Genomic DNA, 22180 nt, shown 5'->3' on the forward strand with positions numbered 1-22180 from the left:
CGCCTCCCGGGTTTATGCCATTCTCCTGCCTCAGCCTCCGGAGTAGCTGGGACTACAGGCGCCAGCCACCTCGCCCGGCTAGTTTTTTGTGTTTTTTAGTAGAGACGGGGTTTCACCGTGTTAGCCAGGATGGTCTCGAACTCCTGACCTCGTGATCCGCCCGTCTCACCTCCCAAAGTGCTGGGATTACAGGCTTGAGCCACCGCGTCCGGCCACCTTTCTTCCTTTAAAACATAGTGCCGAGTGATATGATGCCTATGAGAATAGAGGCAAAATTTGCAGATAGTTTCAGAGCTAATGGTGTCATTTGAACAAATAAGATAGATTGTACAGGAGGAATCATTTAATATTGCACAAATGTGGTACTAGGAAAGCAGTATTCTAAAGAACCACCAGGTTGCTTGAAAAAGCAAATGTCCAGTTTAAAATCAAGTTATGCCATGCCCACCCACTACTTTGTTAAATATATGAAGTAACTTGGTTTCAGAGACCATTTTGTGTCCTTGGTTTTCCTCTAGAGATTAAGTAGTGTTTTTGTAAAAATTTCATGGGTTTGTAGATTTTTGAAAATACTATCAGTTAATCTCAGGGATCCCCAAACCTCAAAATGGTTAAACACCAATCACTGCTTAACTTGGTTGCTGTAAACAAAGCCCAAAATGAAACCCCTGTGTATTTGCTGCAGATTCCCAGGTGCCTCTTAAGTGTGAGGATAAGCTCAGTAAAGGCTTAATAGGTGTATTAAGTTGTCATCTATTAAAAGGTTCACATACTCCTTGTGTGTTGCATAAGGACAGGTGTCTGCCACCTCATTGCATTTCTCACTGAGCATTGCCTAGGAGAGGGTAAGCCCTAGGATTTAAATCCCTCTCAGATCAAAAGTAAGGACAAAAGTAAGGTCAGTCAGGACAAAAGTAAGGTCACGGAGCTATATAAAAATGGATTATGAATCCTAAGACATCAGCCTATTCTCCCCCATGTCTAAGAAGAATATTCCTCAGCTGATGACTGGAATGTCTTTCTAGAGGGTGGTGGGTAAGTTTTGTGGAGGTCCACACCAGCAGAAAAAAAGCATTGAAGAGGAACACTTAATTCACAATGGCTGCTGATTTAAAAAGAAAGCCTCAGTATTCACCTATAATCCGTAACATCCTTAACAACTTGCCAGTGTGGTAACTGGCACAAACTATGGCGTCTTGGTCAAATCCAACCTCAGTGAAGGTAGTTCATATCGTAGAGATGAGCTGAATGCTGATAGCTTTGAGGACTTGTTTATTTGGGGGAAGGGAAAGAGATTGTGAGGGTAGAGATAGGAATCTATCTGTCGTAATAGGATTTGGTCTGTGTATTAATGGAATGAACTGGCCTTTTTTGCTCTGCTTCATTTGTCCTTGCTGAGAAGGGAGGCTGAAGTTTCCAAGAGTTATGGATGAAGTTATAGAGTATTAGAGAAACTGTTCTCTGACCTTCTTGATGGTAATGCAAGCTGTTGGGTGAGTTTGGAGAAGAGCACAGGGTGGTGTGAGGACGAGGGTCGTATTACATTGTACCTTAAAACAGGAATATACATATTAAAACAATAACTGCTACTCTGCTTTCTTGTTTTTGCAATCTTCTGTCATTTGACATTGTATTTTCCAAAGCAACGTGCAACCATTTTCTTCAGGATTTTCTTTTCAGTTATCATATGGGTTTGTTGTTGGATTGAGAAAAAAAAAGTCTGCCTCATTTGAGCAGGCCTCTCTAGACCTTTTCTTACGACTGTGTAGAGGGTATTTTCTTATTTTTCTTCCTCTCAAAGACATCAGATTCCCAAGCATTTAACTAAAATTATTATCAACTAAAAATGTTTTTTTTGAACAATTCTTAGAGGTAACTGTTTAGACTTAATTATTGAAATGCATCAAGGCCTTCTGCCTTGCCCCCATCTCACTCTTTTGCTTGCCTCTCTCACCAACAAAAACATTGCAGAGGAACAGTTATATTAACAATAGCCTGTTTGAAAGCGAAGCTTCAATTTTTAAGCTAATTATTTGCTAATAAAAGTTTTTTTTTTTTTTTTTTTTTTGAGACAGAGTCTCGCTCTGTCGCCCGCGCTGGAGTGCAGTGGCCGGATCTCAGCTCACTGCAAGCTCCGCCTCCCGGGTTTACGCCATTCTCCTGCCTCAGCCTCCCGAGTAGCTGGGACTACAGGCGCCCGCCGCCTCGCCCGGCTAGTTTTTTGTATTTTTTAGTAGAGACGGGGTTTCACTGTGTTAGCCAGGATGGTCTCGATCTCCTGACCTCGTGATCCGCCCGTCTCGGCCTCCCAAAGTGCTGGGATTACAGGCTTGAGCCACCGCGCCCGGCCCGCTAATAAAAGTTTTAAAAATACTTTCTTTTAAAAGTTGTAAAACCTCTGTCTATATTTCAGAATCCCTCAATACCAAAAAAATACACATAAAAAGCCTGGATATTTGGTTACTTCTGAATCATTTTCATTAATACTTGCTATACTATACTAACCAGAATTGGAATGGAATGGGATCAGACGAGATAATCCAAAGACAAATACAGCCATATGTCACACAAGGACTTTTTGGTCAACCACAGACTGCATATATGATGTTGGTCCCAATAGATTATAATACCATATTTTTTTGTACATTTTCTGTATTTAGATGCACAGATTCTTACCATTGTATTACAGTTGCCCACAGCATTCAGTACAGTCACATGCTGTATAAGTTTGTTGCCTAGGAACAGTAGGCTATCCCATATAGCCTAGGGGTGTTGTAGGCTATTGCCATCTTGGTTTGTGTGAGGACGCTGATGTTTGCACCAGGATGCCCAATGATGCGTTTCTCAGAATGTGTCCCCATTGTTAATCAACACATGATTGTACTGAAGCTTTAGGTTTAGTCATCTAAGTTTATGTCTAAAACAACTTTAAAAAGATACTGTTCTGTGGTTATAACTCCTAAAACTATGGACACGAAAGTGGTATTAATAATTTTCTTGGCCGGGCACAGTAGCTCACGCCTGTAATCCCAGCACTTTGGGAGGCCAAGGCAGGCGGATTACGAGGTCAGGAGATCGAGACCATCCTGGCTAACACGGTGAAACCCTGTCTCTACTAAAAATACAAAAAGTTAGCCGGGTGTGGTGGCGGGCGCCTGTAGTCAGTCCCAGCTGCTGGGGAGGCTGAGGCAGGAGAATCCCTTGAACTCGGGAGGCGGAGCTTGTAGTGAGCCGAGATCGCGCCACCGCACTCCAGTCTGGGCAACAGAGCGAGACTCTGTCTCAAAAAAAAAAAAAATTTTTTTTCTTTTATTGTTGCTTTATGTGATAATTTATAGTTAGACCCTCATACATACAAACATCCTCTGGACTTGTCCATTGGAGTTTAGTTTCTATATTCATTGCCTTTTCATCACCTCTCTTAGTCCAGATGTTCTGGTGAGCTGGCCCTTGATTTGGATATTCCAAATTACTTTTCCTAAGGTACAGATTTACTGCCAGCTACATATTTGCATCCAGCCCCAGAGCTGTTTTCTTCATTCTTTCCTGGATGTTGAGTTTTTTTTTTTTTTTTTTTTTTAAACAGAAGGACTGCAGTTTATTTCACTCTGCGTCTCTGGGACATTTGCCTCCCAGTGTTACTACTCTCAGCCCAAAGCCTCATAGAAGAGGTCCACAAACCTCTAACAACTAAGGGGCAGATCAGCGGTCAGACAACATGAGCTCCTTCTTTTTTTGTCTTAATGATACATGGAATTATTATTATTATTAAATTATAACCTTGGATTTTTGTGAATTTTACATCTTCCTTTCAGCAGTTTCAATTCAGGGCCAAACTTGACTGCTTAGAACTTCCCATTTATCACAGAAGAAATCCCCTCTAAATTCCCATTAGGCAAAGTAGTATGGGCTATGCATAGTGAGCTAGTTGTGTACTTAGTATCAAATAGTGTTCATGGTAAATGCTCAAAACTTCCCCAGAGGGGAATCACGTTAATGCAAAGATGCAAAATAAAAAGGTGTGTCTTAAGTTTAAGGATATGTCCTTGATGGTGTACAGCTTCATTATTTTACAGGATTGTTTGTGGCATTTCTTACTTAAAAACCTGATTTTAAAAAATGCTCCTCTTCCCCATTTTTAGAGTGCATGTTTGCTAGGCGAGGTAGGAGGTAGTAGAGTCCTCCTTAAGTAACTAAACTTTTCTTTATGTTTTATACACTTGCCATGATAGTGCCAAGAATGGAGGTAGATCCAGGAGGTCTTCCCCTGAGCTGCCTTCCTGTCTTGGTCATATAATACCAAGTTGCTTGGGGATAGGGTGGAGCAGAGAGAACTCTTTAATGCTTCCTTGTTACAGCCCTCAACAAAGATGTGTCAATTCCCTTGGCTTTACAGACTATTGCCCAGAAGAAAAGATGTTTGGTTTTCACAAGCCAAAGATGTACCGAAGTATAGAGGGCTGCTGTATTTGCAGAGCTAAGTCCTCCAGTTCTCGATTCACTGACAGTAAACGCTATGAAAAGGACTTCCAGAGCTGTTTTGGGTAAGATCACCTGATGTTTGTACTATTCTTAGAGTGAAAAAATACCACAGATACAGAAATATTTGTAAGCAAGGTGATTGGAACAATGTGCTAATAATAAAAATAACTTATTCTAATTTAGGCTGTTTAAGTCTCCTGCTTTTTAAATGAATCAAACAATGCTGACAGCCTACTTTTTTCCAGATTATGAGTAGCTACCACATTAATTGTGAAGTCCCTTATAGTTGTAGCTAGACAAACCCTTTTGTTGTTGACTTCCTTTTGTGGTTAATTTTTAAAAAGGCTTTTTAAAAAATTACCCTTGACTGGGTGCAGCGGCTCACACCAGTAATCTGAGAGCACTTTGGGAGGCCGAGGCGGGCGGATCATGAGGTCAAGAGATCGAGATCATCCTGGCCAACGTGGTGAAACCCTGCCTCTACTAAAAATACAAAAATAAGCTGGGCGTGGTGGTGCACACTTATAGTCCCAGTTACTCAGGATGCTGAGGCAGGAGAATTGCTTGAACCCAGGAGGCGGAGGTTGTAGTGAGCCGAGATCATGCCGCTGCACTCCCGCCTGGTGACAGAGCAAGACTCCATCTCAAAAAAAAAAAAAAAAATATTACCCTTGACAGGGTGCAGTGGCTCACGCCTGTAATCCCAGCACTTTGGGAGGCTGAGGCAGGTCGGTCACTTGAACCAGGAGCTTGAGATCAGCCTGGGCAACATGGCAAAACCCATCTCTATAAAAAATACAAACAAAAAAACTTGCTGGACGTGGAGGTGCTTGGCCTTTTTAATTTTAAAAGCATTTCTTATTTCAAAATAACCAAATTGCAGTACGTAGAATTGGTTTGTTGAATCTAGAAGATAATTTTATTTCTGAAATATTCTATAGAAACAATGGAATGGGATCATCCAGGATGATTAAATTGTATCTATAAACCATACATAGATACAGTTTTTTTCCCAAAAGAAATGTGCTTGCATGAATTCTTTAAGGTAAGGGAGACTGATAAAGGTTTGATTGTTTTTTTTATCAGATTGCATGAGACTCGTTCAGGAGACATCTGCAATGCCTGTGTCCTGCTTGTGAAAAGATGGAAGAAGTTGCCAGCAGGATCAAAAAAAAACTGGAATCATGTTAGTCCATCTTTCTTTTTTTCAATTATACCTCTATTATATTTAAAGTAACATTAATTTCCCCCTAATTTAGGAAGTAATATATCCCTAGGGTAGAAAAGTCTGAAAAGAATAAAGAAAAACACTAGCTGCTGCTCAGATATAATTGCCTAACATTTTGGCATCTTTAGAACAGAATAGCCTGGTGTAGCATTTCCTTAAGACTGTATCCAATATCCCCCTTTTGGAGATTCACAGTAAGCATTCACCTATTTTTAGGCTTAACTCAGTAATTCCCAGAGTTAATTAGACATGAATCCTTTTTCTTAAATCTCTTTGGATAACATGATCCTTTGAACTCAGGTTGGTACTAATGAACACATAGATATTAGGATCAGACTTGAATTTGAATTTTGCCTTTACCACTACTAGTTGTGGACTTTGGGTAGGTTACATTTATTTATGAAGTGCAAAGATAATAGCTCTGTTACAGAGCTACTGTGAGAACTGGATGAGATGGTATGTAGAAGGTATAACACATAGTTATCATTCGCACTAGCCTTACATTGTCCTTTGATAACAGTGTTATGCTATTATAATAGGTCATGATTTTGAAGATGGTAACAACGTTCCTTTTTACATGGGGTAGAAATCTGCAACTAATAAATGTGAATGAATACCTAAGAAACAGGGCCATATGGGGCGAGATCAATGGCTGGGCTAGACTGTGGGGAACATGCTATTGCTGTCATGTAACTCACCTCAGAGATTAAGGTGTGTAGTGAAAAAAGCATAAAGAAAAGACCTGAAGACCTTGATTCCAGTCTTTTCCCCTCTCCACCCCTCTTAACCCATTTACTCACTTGGTGAAATAAGGCAAAATGCATAATTTCTCTTTGCTTTGTTTTCCTTCCGTCTAAAATTGGAGTAACAAAAATAGCCCCGTTTATTGCTTTGTATTGAAGATAAAAAGTATGTGAAAGCTTTTCGTAAACTGCAAAACATTATCCTGTAGAAATGGAGTTGTTTTTAGGTTTGATTCTTAACCTAGTTGGGTCATCCAGTAACGATTATCCCATATACAAATCTATTTAAGTTTTTTTCCAACAGACTCCCACTATTACCCACTTCACAGGAAAGAGTATCTTAAAAAACCCCACTAGATAAATATTATTTATTCCCTTATGTCATGTGATGATTAAAGGTGCACATGGAGGAGTTTCATCCTCTTTTCAGTGTAAAACTGTGGTTCTCAAATAGACACGGATCTGAACCAACGGGTACACTAGTATCATTTTAAAAATATTATTAAATATTCAGTATTTTCTTCCAGGTGGTAGATGCAAGGGCTGGACCCAGTCTAAAGACTACATTGAAACCAAAGAAAGTGAAAACTCTATCTGGGAACAGGATAAAAAGCAACCAGATCAGTAAACTGCAGAAGGAATTTAAACGTCATAGTAAGTTTGATATTACAACATTAGTACTTAATAATTGTTTTGTTATTTTTGGCTGGGGGTGGTGTATGGCATGTGTGGATCATTTTTTCCTTTATTGCTTTTGGTAAAGAGCACTGGAAGGCAATGTTGACTTGGTAGAGATGTTACCGTATTTCTGTGAAATCTTGGCACTGTTTCTGATTTTGATGTCTTAAGAGAGTATTTCTACTAGCTAACCACTTCAGATTGTACTGAGACCACTCTGATGTCTTTATTGACATCTTAATTTTCTAGGAGGTGCATTTCTAACTCGTTTACTTGATTTTTATCCATAAGGAAATCGAGTCCTGCAAATGTGCAAGAAGGTACGTAAATAATTAGGGGACAATCTGAGACCAAAGCTCAGGTTTTCTGGAAAGTAACTTTAGAAATCATAACTCACATTTTGAAATACAGCAAACATCAGGGCTTGCTTTCAGGTTTAAGGGGCAGTGTGTGTTGTGTTGATAGAATAAGAAAGGAATGTCTAATTAATGTCAGGTCACATGCTATTATTGGAAGTTTTGGAGGATTGCTGTAGTGGCACGTCTGTATTTTGGAATTTAGATTTTAGATTTTGAAAAGGAAATACACTGCGTATAATGTTATTGTCTAATAAATATCTCTATTACCCTTGGGGTTTGAAGGAGCATTATTGAAGCAAACACATTAGTATTTTTACACCAAAAGTAGCAGTATTCACATTTAGTGGAATATGTAGATGGTACATAGGCTAGTCAGGTTTGTTTGCTTGTAATCGTAGTGTAGGTCATGTCAGACTTTGTGGCCAAATAGGTTAGGAATACACTTTGTGTTTCCAGAGCTTTCTCAGAATTGCGGCTAGGGGTTGTGGACCTGTATTATAGCTCTCAGTACTTTATAAAAATCTATAGGGCCCTGTTAGAGAAAACATTATCAATCAAGACAAATGGTTATCATGCTTATTTTAGAATAATGGAAAAAGACATTTAAGTTTAGTGACGGTAAAGTGAGGAGTGCAGGAGAATTCACATTTTTTGAGCATTTTGGTATACTAAGCACTTTACATTTGTAATGATCTCACTTATTTCTATTTTAGAGCTCAGAATAGGAAGCACAAAGGGGTGATTTAACTTTGATCTGGGCCACTTAATAAGTGCTAGAGATGTAGTAATATATTTAGGTAATATAAATGTGTATATGTATTTTAATTATACATTTCCCTTTCCTAACCAGCTCTCAATCCCCCATCTCCCTAAAGATTTAACTCTACCTTCCTTTCTCACTAGATGTTTTATTTTATTTTATTTATTTATTTATTTTTTTGAAACAGGGTCTTGCTCTGTCACTCAGGCTGGAGTACAGTGGTGTGATCTTGGATCACTGCAGCCTCTGTCTCTCGGGTACAAGCAATTTTTGTGCATCAGCCTCCCGAGTAGCTGGGACTACAGACATGCACCACCATGCCTGGCTAATTTTTTGTATTTTTAGTAGAGTTGGGGTTTTGCCATGTTGCCCAGGCTGGTCTCAAACTTAGCTCAAGCAGTCCACCCACCTTGGCTTCCCAAAAGTGCTGGGATTACATGCATGAACCATCACACCCGGTCCTCATTAGATGTTTTAATGAACATTTGGGAAACATTAATTTTCTTTTATCACTTGAAGGCGGAGGAACTGATTATTCATATGTATATTCTTAGCCCTTTCCCTTAATTATAGGGAAAGTGATATCTCACTTTTGCCTTACTTAAGGGAATATATTCAGTGTAATTTTAGATTTTTATTGTGAAACTGTGCTGTGTAGTAGTTGGAGACTGAAAATAAATTCCTTTGATAATAAGGTGTGTAGATTGTGGAGGCTCAAACTGAAACAGGGTGTTCACCAGGTACATTATAAATTGCTAGCACCTTTGTGCATCGAAGCAGTTGGGAGACGTGCATTTTTATATATCACCCACTAAATGGTCTGCGCTTCTGGTTATGTGTTTGCTTCTGTGCATCCTGCACATACCTGGCCTGTATTCTCTTATCTTTCGTTCTTTTTTTTTTGAGATGGAGTCTTATTCTGTCACCCAGGCTGGAGTGCAGTGGCACTATCTCAGCTCACTGCAACTTCCGCCTCCTGGGTTCAAGTGATTGTTCTGCCTCAGCCTCCTGAGTAGCTGGGATTACAGGCGCCTGCCAGCATGCCCAGCTAATTTTTGTATTTTTAGTAGGTACAGGGTTTCGCCATGTTGGCCATGCTGGTCTTGAACTCCTGACCTCAGGTGATCTCTCCTGCTTGGCCTCCCAAAGTCCTGGGATTACAGGCATGAGCCACCGTGCCCAGCCCTGTATTCTCTTTTCGAGACATTTTGTGGTGTACTAGAAAGGCATTGGACCTAGAGTTATAGATCTGGATTTGAATTTTGTCTCTTCTCACTAGCAAATGTGTGATTCTGGAGTCACTTGACGTTTAACCGTAATTTTCTAATCAGAGAACTGGGGATAATCAAGTAAAAAATGGCTTTGTAAAACAAAATAAATTCCTCTATAAATGTTAGCTATTCTTTTTGTGTCATCCTTTCCAAAATCTGCAGTGATTTCTGCTTGCTGTAAAATATAGTTGAGAATTCCTAGAAAGTGTTTGAAGGTCCTATTTTTGTTTGAATTGAGTCAGTTCCTGGAGTGCGTTTGGCTTCCACAACTTTGCCTGTTGACTTTGCCTGTTGTCCCTACCGACTTGATGCTATCTAATCACACCTTGGTGCCTTCCAAATCCTACGTAATTTTTAAGACTTACAATTGCAGTTTGGGCCGGGCGTGGAGGCTCACACCTGTAATCCCAGCACTTTGGGAGGTCAAGGCAGGAGGATCACCTGAGGTTGGGAGTTCAAGACCAGCCTGACCAACATGGAGAAACCCTGTGTCTATTAAAAATACAATATTAGCTGGTCTTGGTGGTGCATGCCTGTAATCCCAGCTATTGGGGAGCTGAGGCAGGAGAATTGCTTGAACGCGGGAGGCAGAGGTTGTGGTGAGCCGAGATCACATCATTGCACTACAGCCTGGGCAACAAGAGTGAAACTCCGTCTCCCAAAACAAAACAAAACAAAACAAAAAATGGTCAGATAATTGAAATTTCAAATAGTTTAAAGATATTAAGTACTTCCTAGGGGAGTGAGTTTTCCTCAGCAGCATAGAGGTGTCTGTTGATATTAGTTATTTAGGAAGTCTTAAACATCCCACTAGACTCATTCTTTTAAAGCCTGCTACTCTTGAGGATTTTGTTTGTTTGCTAAGTTAACATATTAAAAATACTAACGGTGCTTTCTTTGTTTTAGATGCCTAATTTTATGCTGTTTTATGTAAATATTTGTTAATATAAAATATTTGTAGGCTCTATTCAGAAAATGTTTTCTTGACTGGGTGTGGTGGCTCACACCTGTAATCCCAGCACTTTGGGAGGCCAGGAGTTCAAGACCAGCCTGGCGAACATGGTGAAATCCTGTCTACTAAAAATACAAAAAAATTAGTTGGGTGTGGTGGTGCACACCTGTAGTTGTAGCTACTCAAAAGGCTGAGGCATGAAAATCCAAGAGGTGGAGGCTGCAGTGAGCTGAGATCGTGCCACTGCACTCCTGCCTGGGCGACAGAGTGAGACTGTGTTTCAAACAAACAAACAAAAACAAAAACATTTTCTTGGCGAGGTGTGGTGACTCATGCCTGTATTCCCAGCACTTTGGGAGGCTGAGGTGGGAGGACTGCTTAAGGCTAGGAGTTCGAGACCAGTCTGGGCAAATAATGAGACCTTGTCTCTACTAAAAATTAAAAAAATAACCAGCCAAGTATGGTGGTGTGTGCCTGTAGCCCCAGTTACTCAGGAGACTGAGGTAGGAGGATTGAGCTCAGGAGGTTGAGGCTGCAGCAAGCTGTGGTCATGCCACTGCACTCCAGCCTGGGTGACAGAGTGAGATCCGGTCTCAAGGAAAACCAAAAGATAAAAATTTTAAAAAACCCAAAATTTTCTTTAGTCTGTTTCTTTCCATGCAGCATAAAACATAGGATTTGATGTCTTATAAATATTTAATAAGTACTTGATTGGTTATCTGAATTGAAGGATTGCTCTGTCCATGTGTCCTGGGATGGGCAAGGTGTATGGTGGGCCCCACCTGTGTTTATGAGGTTTATGATACTGCTGTTGCTGTGATGTGGCAGTACAACAGCCTTATAGCACAATGACTGTTAACCAAGAAACTTATTTTCTGACCTGTACATTTATATGACATCTTCTTCATGTAAACAGGCAAAGTATTAAATCAGCGTTAGCTCTGCATCTAATGAACTGCTTTTATTCCTTATTAAATCAGGATCTTTTGTTTTCCCTTTATAGGTACAATGTCATTATTCTTTGGCTGCTTTCAAGATTTTTCTCTTGTGTTAGTTTATAGAGGTTTAATTATGATGTGTTTTGGCATGGATTTCTTTGGGTTTATTCTGTTTGGGCTTTGGTCAGCTTCTTGAATCTTAGGTTTATGTCTCACCAAATTTGACAAGTTTTCAGCCACTATATTTGAGTACTTTTTCGCCTCTGTTCTCTTTTTCCTCTCCCTCTCGGACTGCACTGACATGAATGTAGATGTGTGTTTGACTAAGCCCCACAGGTTTCTCATGCTCTGTTCATTTGTTTTCTGTGTCGTTCATACTGGGTAATTTCTGTTGTTCTTTCTTCCAGTTCACTGTTTGTTTTCTGCCTCCCCTCCATGTTGCTCAGCCCATCCACTGTGGTTTTTATTTTCTTTATTGTATTTTTTTCAGTTACAAATTTTCCATTTATTTTTTCCTTATAGTTTTCTATCTTATTTTTACTGAGGCTTCCTGTTTCTTTGCCAAGGCTGTGTTTTCGTTTATTTCAAACATGTTCATAATTGCTCAATGAAGCATTTTTGTCGTGGCTGCTTTAAAATCTTGGTCAGATAATTCTGATGTCTTTGTCATCTTAATGTTGGCCTTTTCATTTAGTTTGAGATCTTCCTGATTCTTGAACTGATGTAATTTTTCTATTGAAACTTGGACATTTTTAGATTATGTCGTGAGACTCTGGGTCTTATTTAACCCTTCTGTTTTAACTGGCTCTTTTGACACCCCTCAGAGCAGGGAAAGAGGGAGGGGCATAACCGCCCTGTTACCGCCAGGTGTTAGAATTCCGGTTTCTCTCTCATCCTCCGTTGACCTCTGAGATTGGGGGGATGGGGAGGCTCCTTGTTACTACTGGGTGTCAGGAGAGTTCAGGCTCCCACTTGGTGAGGGTGGCCTTGTAGTTAGTGGGCCGCAACGAAAATCCTTACTTAACTAGGCTTCCCCTGACACCACCCTGGTGTAGGTGTCGGGGTGCTTCCTAAGTCTTGTGAGGGTGGAAAGGTGGGCTCTTCACCTCAGCCTCTGCTGGGGTTAGGAAAGGTGTCCACAGTTTTTTCCGTGGGTTTGGCTGGAACAGGAAGGTTATTGTCTAGAAACGTTTTCTGCCTGGCTAGGCTGCCCTTTTCCTAGTTCTTTGCTAGAGAGATCAGGCTTTAACTGGGGTTTTGGATTTTTGTTTTGTTGTTGTTTTGGTTGTCTGTACCCACTGGCATTTCTGGGTGGCTACTGTGTCACTTCCAAAGCTGGAGATTATGAGGCAAAAGGAAAATCCAGAAAAACTAAGGAACCTACCACTATGGCTTGCCTTGGGTCTTGAGCTCCCTAGATGGTCATCACCTTTTGGGGTCTTAGGTTTGTTTTATATATAATATCCTGGGATTTTAGTTGTATAAGCAGGAGGAATAGGAAAGGGTATGTCTATTCCATCTTCTTCACTTTAAAAAAAAACATGTTAGTCTGAATATCTTCAAATACCAGTAGTGCATAGAAAATGAATTTTTTTTACTTTTTCTTTTTTACCAACTGATTCACAGTGTCTTATGCTGAGGTTTAGTTGCAATTACATGTAATGAAATTGAAAATTTTATTTTTTCTTTTAATCTTTATTGCAGATTCTGATGCTCACAGTACCACCTCAAGTGCCTCCCCAGCTCAATCTCCTTGTTACAGTAACCAGTCAGATGACGGCTCAGATACAGAGATGGCTTCTGGTTCTAACAGAACACCAGTTTTTTCCTTTTTAGATCTCACATACTGGAAAAGGTAAAAGAAACAGAAAATATCTCTCTAACCAGCAAACCATCTTAATTACAGGCACTGTTTTTCTACTTCCTTAGCAATTAAATGGCATTTGGCAAACAGTTGGTAACACACGATTGCAGTGGATTAAGCAGGAATTGGGCAAAGAAGTGGGATTTTGTATGTTCTTCCTATTAAAAGTTATTTAAAATAAAAATTACATCAAGGTACCTACATTTCCTATTGCTAGATAAGTGGAGTAGAAAGACAATATGCAGTGGAGAGAATCAGTGAAACTAAAAGTTGGTTCTTCAAAAAGACGTGACCAAAAAAGTACTAGAGATAAAGTGGATCAGGAAAAGGAGATGATACACATAAGCAATTTTCGGAAAGAGAAAAGAGACTTAGGTATAGATAAAGCAGACATTTAAAAAATAATAGGATATTATAGACAACTTTATGCCAATAAATTTGAACATACAGGTGAAGCGGGTACAGTACTAGAAAAAAGACATCTTGCTAAAGCTGTCTCAAGAAAAAGTGAAAAACCGAGATAATCTCATAATAAATTGATTCAGGCCAGGCGTGGTGGCTCACACCTGTAATCCTAGCATTTTGGGAGGCCAAGGTGAGGGGATTGCTTGAGCCTAGGAGGTTAGGGTTGCAGTAAGCTATTACTGCACCACTGCACTCCAGCCTAGTGACAAAGCAAGACTCTATTTCAAAAAAGAAAAAAAAAAAAGCCACAATATGCAAGCTGTACTAAACATCCAGGAACAGATGATTGGGGCCTATGCACTGGCTTTTCCAGACTGTGGATAAAATAGGGCATAGGCCCCAGGCATTTTTAAGGCTGATATAAATTTGATACCAAAACAATACATCATCAGCCACTAGGGTTATTCTAGGTATGTAAGATTGGTTTTTGAACATGAGAAGATCAACTAATATAATTTACTACATTGACAGTTTCTTTCTTTCTTTCTTTTTTTTTTGAGATGGAGTTTCGCTCTTGTTGCCCAGGCTGGAGTGCAATGGCATGATTTCGACTCACTGCAACCTCTGCCTCCCGGGTTCAAGTGATTCTCCTGCCTCAGCCTCCCGAGTAACTGGGATTACAGGCGCATGCCACCATGCCTGGCTAAATTTTTGTATTTTTAGTAGAAAAGGGGTTTCATTGTTGGTCAGGCTGGTGTTGAACTCCTTACCTTAGGTGATCCACCCGTCTCAGCCTCCCAAAGTGTTGGGATTACAGGCGTGAGCCACCATGCCCAGCCCACATTGATAGTTTCTAAAGAAAGGTGTTGTCTTCTTAGTGGTGCAGAGAAGGAGTTTGACAAATTTGAACTTTCCTTTAAGGTTTAAAACAAAACTTTTAGCAAAATAGGAATAGAAGGAAACTTTTTTACTTAGACAACGGGATCTTACAAAAAGTACAAAAGTACATAATACATAACTGTGATAAAATGAAAGCATTCTCTATGATCAGGAACAAATCAAGAGTGTTGACTATCACCATTTCTATTCAGCATTATACAGAAGGTTCTAACCAATACAATATTGGTAGTAGCAGTGATAGTGGTAGGACCAGTAGTAGTAAACGCTTTAGAACAGTGCCTAGCACATAGTATGAGTACTTTATAGATGGTTTAAATATATGCATTTATTTAATCTTTTTTTTTTTTTTTTTTGAGAGTTTCATTCTGTAGCCCAGACTGGAGTACAGTGGTGTTATTTTGGCTCACTGCAATATCTGCCTCCTGGGTTCAAGCGATTCTCTCATTTCAGCCACCCAAATAGCTGGGTCTACAGGCATGCACCACCATGCCTGGCTAACTTTTGTATTTTAGTAAAGATGGGTTTCGCCATATTGGCCAGGCTGGTCTTGAACTTCTGGCCTCAAGTGATCTGCCTGCCGTGGCCTCCCAAAGTGCTGGGATTACAGGTGTGAGATACTGCACCTGGCCTTACTTAGTCTTTACAACAGTTCTGTGAAGCATTATGTGAAAACAGAGGTACAAAGAGGAAGTACTTTGTTTAAGGTTACACAATAAGTAGAGCAGGATTTAAATCTAGGCAGTTTGGCATTAGAATGATACATTTTACCCTAGTGTTAGGAAATATAAAATAACGTAGTAGTAAAATATCAAAAACCCTTTGGAGGAGTTATGTAAAAATCATACAATATTGTTGAAGAACATTCATATATATGTGTGTGTGTGTGTGTGTGTGTGTGTATATATATATATATAGAGAGAGAGAGAGAGAGAGAGTCTCGCTCTGTCACCCTAGGCTGGAGTGCAGTGGTGCGATCTTGGCTCACTGCAACCTCCACCTCCTGGGTTCAAGTGGTTTTCCTGTCTCAGCCTCCAGAGTAGCTGGGATTACAGGCGTGCACCACCACACCCTGCTGATTTTTGTATTTTTAGTAGAGATGAGGTTTTACCATGTTGGCCAGGCTGATAGTGAACTCCTAACCTCAGGTGATCTGTCTGTCTCGGCCTCCCAAAGTGCTGGGATTACAGGCATGAACCACCGTTCCTGGCCATTGAATAACATTTAAAGACACCTAAATAAATTGAGAGGTATAGCACATTCATAGATACTATTAAACTGACTGTTAGGGAGATGATCACTTTGTAGATTCAGGGTAATTGCAGTCAAAACCCCAACATATTTATGGAACTTGACAAACTAATTTATAATTTATATAGAAAAGCAAAGGGCCCAAAATAGGCATCTTCAGAAGAAAAAGAAAGACGTGGATAAACTTTCCCTAACAGAAATTGAGACATTATAAAGCCGTGGTAATTAATGTGTTTTGGGACTAGGAATAGAAAAATAAACCAGTGGAATAGTAGAGAGAGCCTGGAAACAAGCCCACATATGTATATAGCACTTGTTATATGATACATGATGTGGGGGTGATTGATGGGCGAAAATGATCTGTTCAATAAGTGTTGCTAGGATATTAAAAACAACATGGTTATTCATGTGAAAAAATTGGGCTTGGTTCCCTACCTCACACCGTAGACAAACACCAATTACAGATGCATTAAAGTAGAAAATAGAATATGACTTTTGAGTGGAAAAGGATTTTTTATGACAAAGTACTAAGCATTTAAAAAATCTTCCAGGTTTGATTACATTATAATTATGAACTTAAATTCATCAAATAACACCATAAAGAAAGTGAAATGATATCCAGCACATGTATCTGACAAAGGGTTAGTATCTGGAATATACAGAGAACTACAATGGAAGAAAAAGATAAATCAACAGAAAAATGGACACACTTAGAAAGGAATCACGAAATAACTCATTAAATGATGTGTTCAAACTTTTTGAAAATCAAGGAAATACAAATTAAAATTTCAGTGAGATACCGTTTTATACTCATTAGGTTGGTGAAAAAACTAAAATAAAAAATCTATTACCAAATGTTGGAGGGAGGATATGGAATGATGAGAACACTGCCAGTTATAGGTGTAAATAGTTATAACCATGTAGATAAATGGCCATTTTTGAGTGAAGCTGAAGATGTTCCCATTCCTAAATGCTAGCAATATAAACTAGTAAAAACTTTAGAATGTATCCACTGATTTATATATTAAAATACGAGTAGCTAAATAAAACTGTGTTATATATTCACAGGGTAGAATATTATACATAAGTCAAAATGAAATAAAGCTCTATAACAGTATGTATGGATCTCAATTAATGTTGACCAAAACATTGCAGAATATATTGTGATTCTGTGTGTGTGTGTGTGTGTGTGTGTGTATAGTGGATAACTGTGCAGTATGATTAGAGATGCCAACATATGGTGAAACCATAAGTATAAAGAAAAGGGAGTGATAAACCTAAAATTAAGTGGGGAGAGGATGAGATGAGGTGGGATGGGACTGGGGAGGGGCCTGCAGGGGGCTTCATAGGAAATGATCTTCTTTCCCTTAGAGTATGTGGTCTGTGGGCATTCTTATTGTGTTGTCATTTTTGATGCCTTTGCTAACACACACACTTTTTTTTTTTTGAGACAGAGTTTTGCTCTGTCTCCCAGGCTGGAGTGCAGTTGTGTGATTTCAGCACTGCAACTTCTGCCTCCTGGGTTCCAGTGATTCTCCTGCCTCAGTCTCTCAAGTAGCTGGGACTATAGGCACGTGCCACCACGCCTGGCTAATTTTTGCATTTTTGGTAGAGATGGAGTTTTGCAGTGTCTGCCAGGCTGGTCTCAAAGTCCTGACTTCAAGTTATTTGGCCACCTCAGCCTCCCAAACAGCTGGGATTACAGGTGTAAGCCACCGCACCCGGCCCACACATGTATTTTTATCTAGTCAGTATTTAATTAAAAATTACCACTCAAGCACTTACGAGTTGATAAAGAAAAAAAAAATTAAATATATAAAAAAATTGCTAGCTGCATCAACCTGTTGATGGTGGCTGATTTTTTTTTCAAGAGTTACATATGAAAATAAGAGTAGCTAAATAAAACTGTGTTATATAGAACATCGGGGCAGCCTTTGAAACTGACTGCTGTCTCTCAAAATGCCATCTTCCTCAATATTTGAGAAGATTCCAGTGTGGCCTTTAAGGGACCTGGGTAATTCCCCTTCTCTAGCTAACTGGGGTTACTCTAGGAGCACTTTCTTTTTTTTTTTTTTGAGACGGAGTCTCGCTCTGTCGCCGGGGCTGGAGTGCAGTGGCCGGATCTCAGCTCACTGCAAGCTCCGCCTCCCGGGTTTACGCCATTCTCCTGCCTCAGCCTCCCGAGTAGCTGGGACTACAGGCGCCCACCACCTCGCCCGGCTAGTTTTTTGTATTTTTTAGTAGAGACGGGGTTTCACCGTGTTAGCCAGGATGGTCTCGATCTCCTGACCTCGTGATCCGCCCGTCTCGGCCTCCCAAAGTGCTGGGATTACAGGCTTGAGCCACCGCGCCCGGCCTCTAGGAGCACTTTCACTTGGAATGTGCAAGATTGTAGAAGCACAACTGTTTGGTTATATTTGAGCAGTTATAATAGTAGATTTCTTTAGTATTCCTATTTTTCTTCCTTATTAATGTATCTTGTTCTCCATTTTTTTCTTTTAGACAGAAGATATGTTGTGGGATCATCTATAAAGGCCGTTTTGGGGAAGTCCTCATTGACACACATCTCTTCAAGCCTTGCTGCAGCAATAAGAAAGCAGCTGCCGAGAAGCCAGAGGAGCAGGGGCCAGAGCCCCTGCCCATCTCCACTCAGGAGTGGTGACTGAGGTTTTTATGTAGAAGGGGAACAAAAAAAAATCTAAATTTTGAAAAGACCACAAAGCAACAAACTGACCCTCTGTTTTTTTTTTTTTTTTGGGAGATGGAGTTTTGATCTTGTTGCCTAGGCTGGAGTGTAGTGGCGTCATCTTGGCTCACTGCAACTTCCGCCTTACGAGTTCAAGTGATTCTCCTGCCTCAGCCTCCCAAGTAACTGGGTTTATAGGTGCCCACCACCAGACCCAGCTAATTTTTTAGTTTTTGTAGAGATGGGGTTTCACCACGTTGGCCAGGCTGGTCTCAAATGACCCTCCTATTTTTAACTTGGATATCTGCTATTCTGCCAAAAGACAATTTCTAGAGTAGTTTTGAATGGGTTGATTTCCCCCAGTCCCACAAACTCTGAAGCCAGTGTCTAGCTTACTAAAAAAAGAGTTGTACATAATATTTAAGATGCTGAGTATTTCATAGGAAAGCTGAATGCTGCTGTAAAGTGCTCTTTAAGTCTTTTTTTTTTTTTTTTAATCCCCTTCTAATGAATGAAACTAGGGGAATTTCAGGGGACAGAGATGGGATTTGTTGTATGATAAACTGTATGTAGTTTTTAGTCTTTCTGTATTGAGAAGCAGTGGTTGGGGCATTTTTTAAGATGGCTGGCTACTCTTGTTTTCCCTCACGATAATAAATTTGTCATAACTCAGTAACATGGACTTGCCCCTAGAGGTAGTTGTTGATAATTCTGAAATATTAAGGTCTTGCCAAGCTTCTGATGATTCAAACCTGTACTACTGATTATTAAGCAGAACAGACTGAGCTTTCTGTTGCAAATACCTTGGAGGAGAAAGTAATTTCTAAATGTACAGAGAGGTAACTTGACTATATATGTTGCATCCTGTGCCTCTCTTCATATTAATATTTGATAAAGATTTTAATTTATGTAAAACTTCTAAAGCAGAATCAAAAGCTCCTCTTTGGGAAATGGCAAGTCTTTAGGACAGGCGAGACCCTGTATGAATAGTACCAAAGCATTACCGCATGGTAGAGAGCACACTCTATTAAAAACGTTAAGCTATCTGAAAAATAAAATGTGCAAGTCTTCAGGATGGCACAAAACAAAGGTTAATGCTTCTTGGGGCACATTTCTTAGAGGGCTTGCTGAGTGTGTAAATATAATTGACTTTTGTTTGTGTTACATGACTTTGATGACCATTGAAAATCTGCACAATTCAGTTTCAGCTCTGGATTACTTCCGTTGACCTTTGTGAAGGTTTTTATCTGTGTAGAATGGGCGTTTGACTTGTTTTAGCCTATTTTTTATTTTCTTTCACTCTGTATTAAAAGTAAAATTTACTAAAAGAAAAGAGGTTTGTGTTCATGTTAAATGGTTTTGGTTTGGCTTCTTTTAGTCAGGCTTTCTGAATATTGAGATACCCTGAACTTAGCACTCTTCAATCGTAAGATCCCCATGAAAAGCCTCTCACTGGAACCCAAACCACAGTGTGCTCTTACTGCCTCTTTTCTGAATAGTCAGCAAAAGCATCGCCAGTTCAGTCTTTTCAGAATGAGGGAGAAGCATTTGCCTGCCTTGTCATACATAATAAGACTCAGTGCTTATTTTTTAAACTGCATTTTAAAAATTGGGTAGTATAATAATAACAAGGAGTAAGCCACCTTTTATAGGCACCCTGTAGTTTTATAGTTCTTAATCTAAACATTTTATAATTCCTTCTTTTGGAAAAAACCTACATGCTACAAGCCACCATATGCACAGACTATACAGTGAGTTGAGTTGGCTCTCCCACAGTCTTTGAGGCGAATTACAAAAGTCCAGCCATTATCATCCTCCTGAGTTATTTTGAAATGATTTTTTTTTGTACATTTTGGCTGCAGTATTGGTGGTAGAATATACTATAATATGGATCATCTCTACTTCTGTATTTATTTATTTATTACTAGACCTCAACCACAGTCTTCTTTTTCCCCTTCCACCTCTCTTCGCCTGTAGGGTGTACTGTATGTAGTCATGCACTTTGTATTAATATATTAGAAATCTACAGATCTGTTTTGTACTTTTTATACTGTTGGATACTTATAATCAAAACTTTTACTAGGGTATTGAATAAATCTAGTCTTATTAGAAAATAAAAGGAGCTGTTTTGTGGCTTTGTTTGACAGGTCTTCAGTAAGAATAATGTTTTTGGCCTTCACATATACTCAGTTTAAGTGCTTAGTATTAATAACAAGCCATGAAGGGAATAAATTCCTCTGTACTGAGACATAGACTTTCGAATAAAAGACATTTTAACTGATGTGCACAATTATTAATCTAGTGGATAAGATGGATTTAAAAGGAAGAACAAAATGTTCCCAGTACTTTTTACGGTCTGTGGTTTTATTACTGTCTATGGGCATAGTGGGAAACCTAGTTGAGACTTTAGGGAAACTATAAAAGTTGGAAGGGTAGTGGCATCAGGGGTTGGACCCTGGTTCTCAAGTTTCTAGCTCTGCTCTTTGTTAGTCATTTGAGTTAAATAATTAATGGGAATATTTACTTCACAGGATTATGAGGAATCCTAAGAGGTGTAATCCATATCAAACTTTTAGAAACCAGTTGTTTTATTATCTGGGAAAGGTAATAAAGGGCCAGACTTTTTATACTACTGTTAGTATTTAAATTTGCTTTGGGATAGTCTGGATGATTTGGCTGCCACCTAGTACAGTTGCTATGAAATTAACAATGTAACTAAGGAAGTTGACAATACCTGTATTATCTATTGCTATGTCCTAAATTACCACAGATTTAGTGGCTTAAAACAAATGCGTCTCAGTTTCTATCTGAGCATGGTGTAGATAGGTCCTTTAGAAAGCTCCTGGTCTCATCTGCATTCTCACCTGGTGGTTGGGGAAGAGCTCATTCAGCCTCACTTGGCTGGCAGAATTCAGTTCTTGCCACTGCAGGACTGAGTGCCCAGACCTCACTGGTTGTCAGCTGGAGGCCCCCCCTCAGTTCCTTGCCAGCTGGGTGCTCCCTGCATGGCCTTGCTGCTGACTAGACCACTGACATGATTACTATCACTACCACCAAGTGTCGAGAGCCAAGCTGCCAGCAAGAGGGGTCTTCACAGGTCCTGCCCATATCCAAGGGGGAGAAAGGCTCATGTAAAGGACTGGACACCAAAAGGTGGGGGTGGGGCTAATGGGAAGGCACCTAGAGTTTGTCACAGCATTTTTTTTTAAACTGAATCTCTTTAAATTGGTCCTCTCGCCCCACAATGCAAATGCTTTGTGTAGTAAGTAAAAAGAAAAATGGCTCTCACAATATGAAAAACCCTGGCTGGGCACTGTGGCTTATGCCTGTAATCCCAGCACTTTGGGAGGCCCAGGCAGGTGGATCACTTGAGGTCAGGAGTTCAAGTCCAGCCTGGCCAACATGGGGAAACCCTGTCTCTACTAAAAACAAAATTAACCAGTCATGGTAGCATGCGCCTGTGGTCCCAGCCACTCTAGAGGTTGAGTCAGGAGAATTGCTTGAACCTGGGAGGTAGAGGTTGCAGTGAGCCGAGGTCAGGCCACTGCACTCCAGTCTGGGTGACAGAGTGAGACTCCATCTCCAAAGAAAAAAAAGAAAGGAAAAGACCTACTGTGGGGCCAGGCACTTTTAAACATTGTTTAACCCTGCAAAGTAAAAAAAGTC

The 22180-nt window shown here is 39.9% G+C and overlaps 1 protein-coding gene across 5 annotated transcripts in view; it reads left to right on the top strand.

Annotated features, from left to right (window-relative positions):
* The window catches only part of FAM60A (family with sequence similarity 60, member A), a 50077-nt gene extending 29444 nt beyond the window's left edge, over positions 1–20633 (top strand). For all 5 annotated transcript variants that reach the window (XM_011934082.1, XM_011934083.1, XM_011934084.1 and 2 more), the window contains 5 exons: positions 4397–4544; positions 5569–5668; positions 6981–7107; positions 13116–13266; positions 18331–20633. In XM_011934082.1, the coding sequence (XP_011789472.1) occupies positions 4417–4544; positions 5569–5668; positions 6981–7107; positions 13116–13266; positions 18331–18490 (666 nt within the window). In that variant the 5' untranslated portion in view covers positions 4397–4416 and the 3' untranslated portion in view covers positions 18491–20633. The remainder of the gene's footprint in view (positions 1–4396; positions 4545–5568; positions 5669–6980; positions 7108–13115; positions 13267–18330) is intronic.
* The last annotated feature ends 1547 nt before the right edge of the window (positions 20634–22180 follow it).

Source organism: Colobus angolensis, unplaced genomic scaffold (assembly GCF_000951035.1).
Source record: "Colobus angolensis palliatus isolate OR3802 unplaced genomic scaffold, Cang.pa_1.0 Scaffold131, whole genome shotgun sequence".
Taxonomy (NCBI): Eukaryota; Metazoa; Chordata; class Mammalia; order Primates; family Cercopithecidae; genus Colobus; species Colobus angolensis.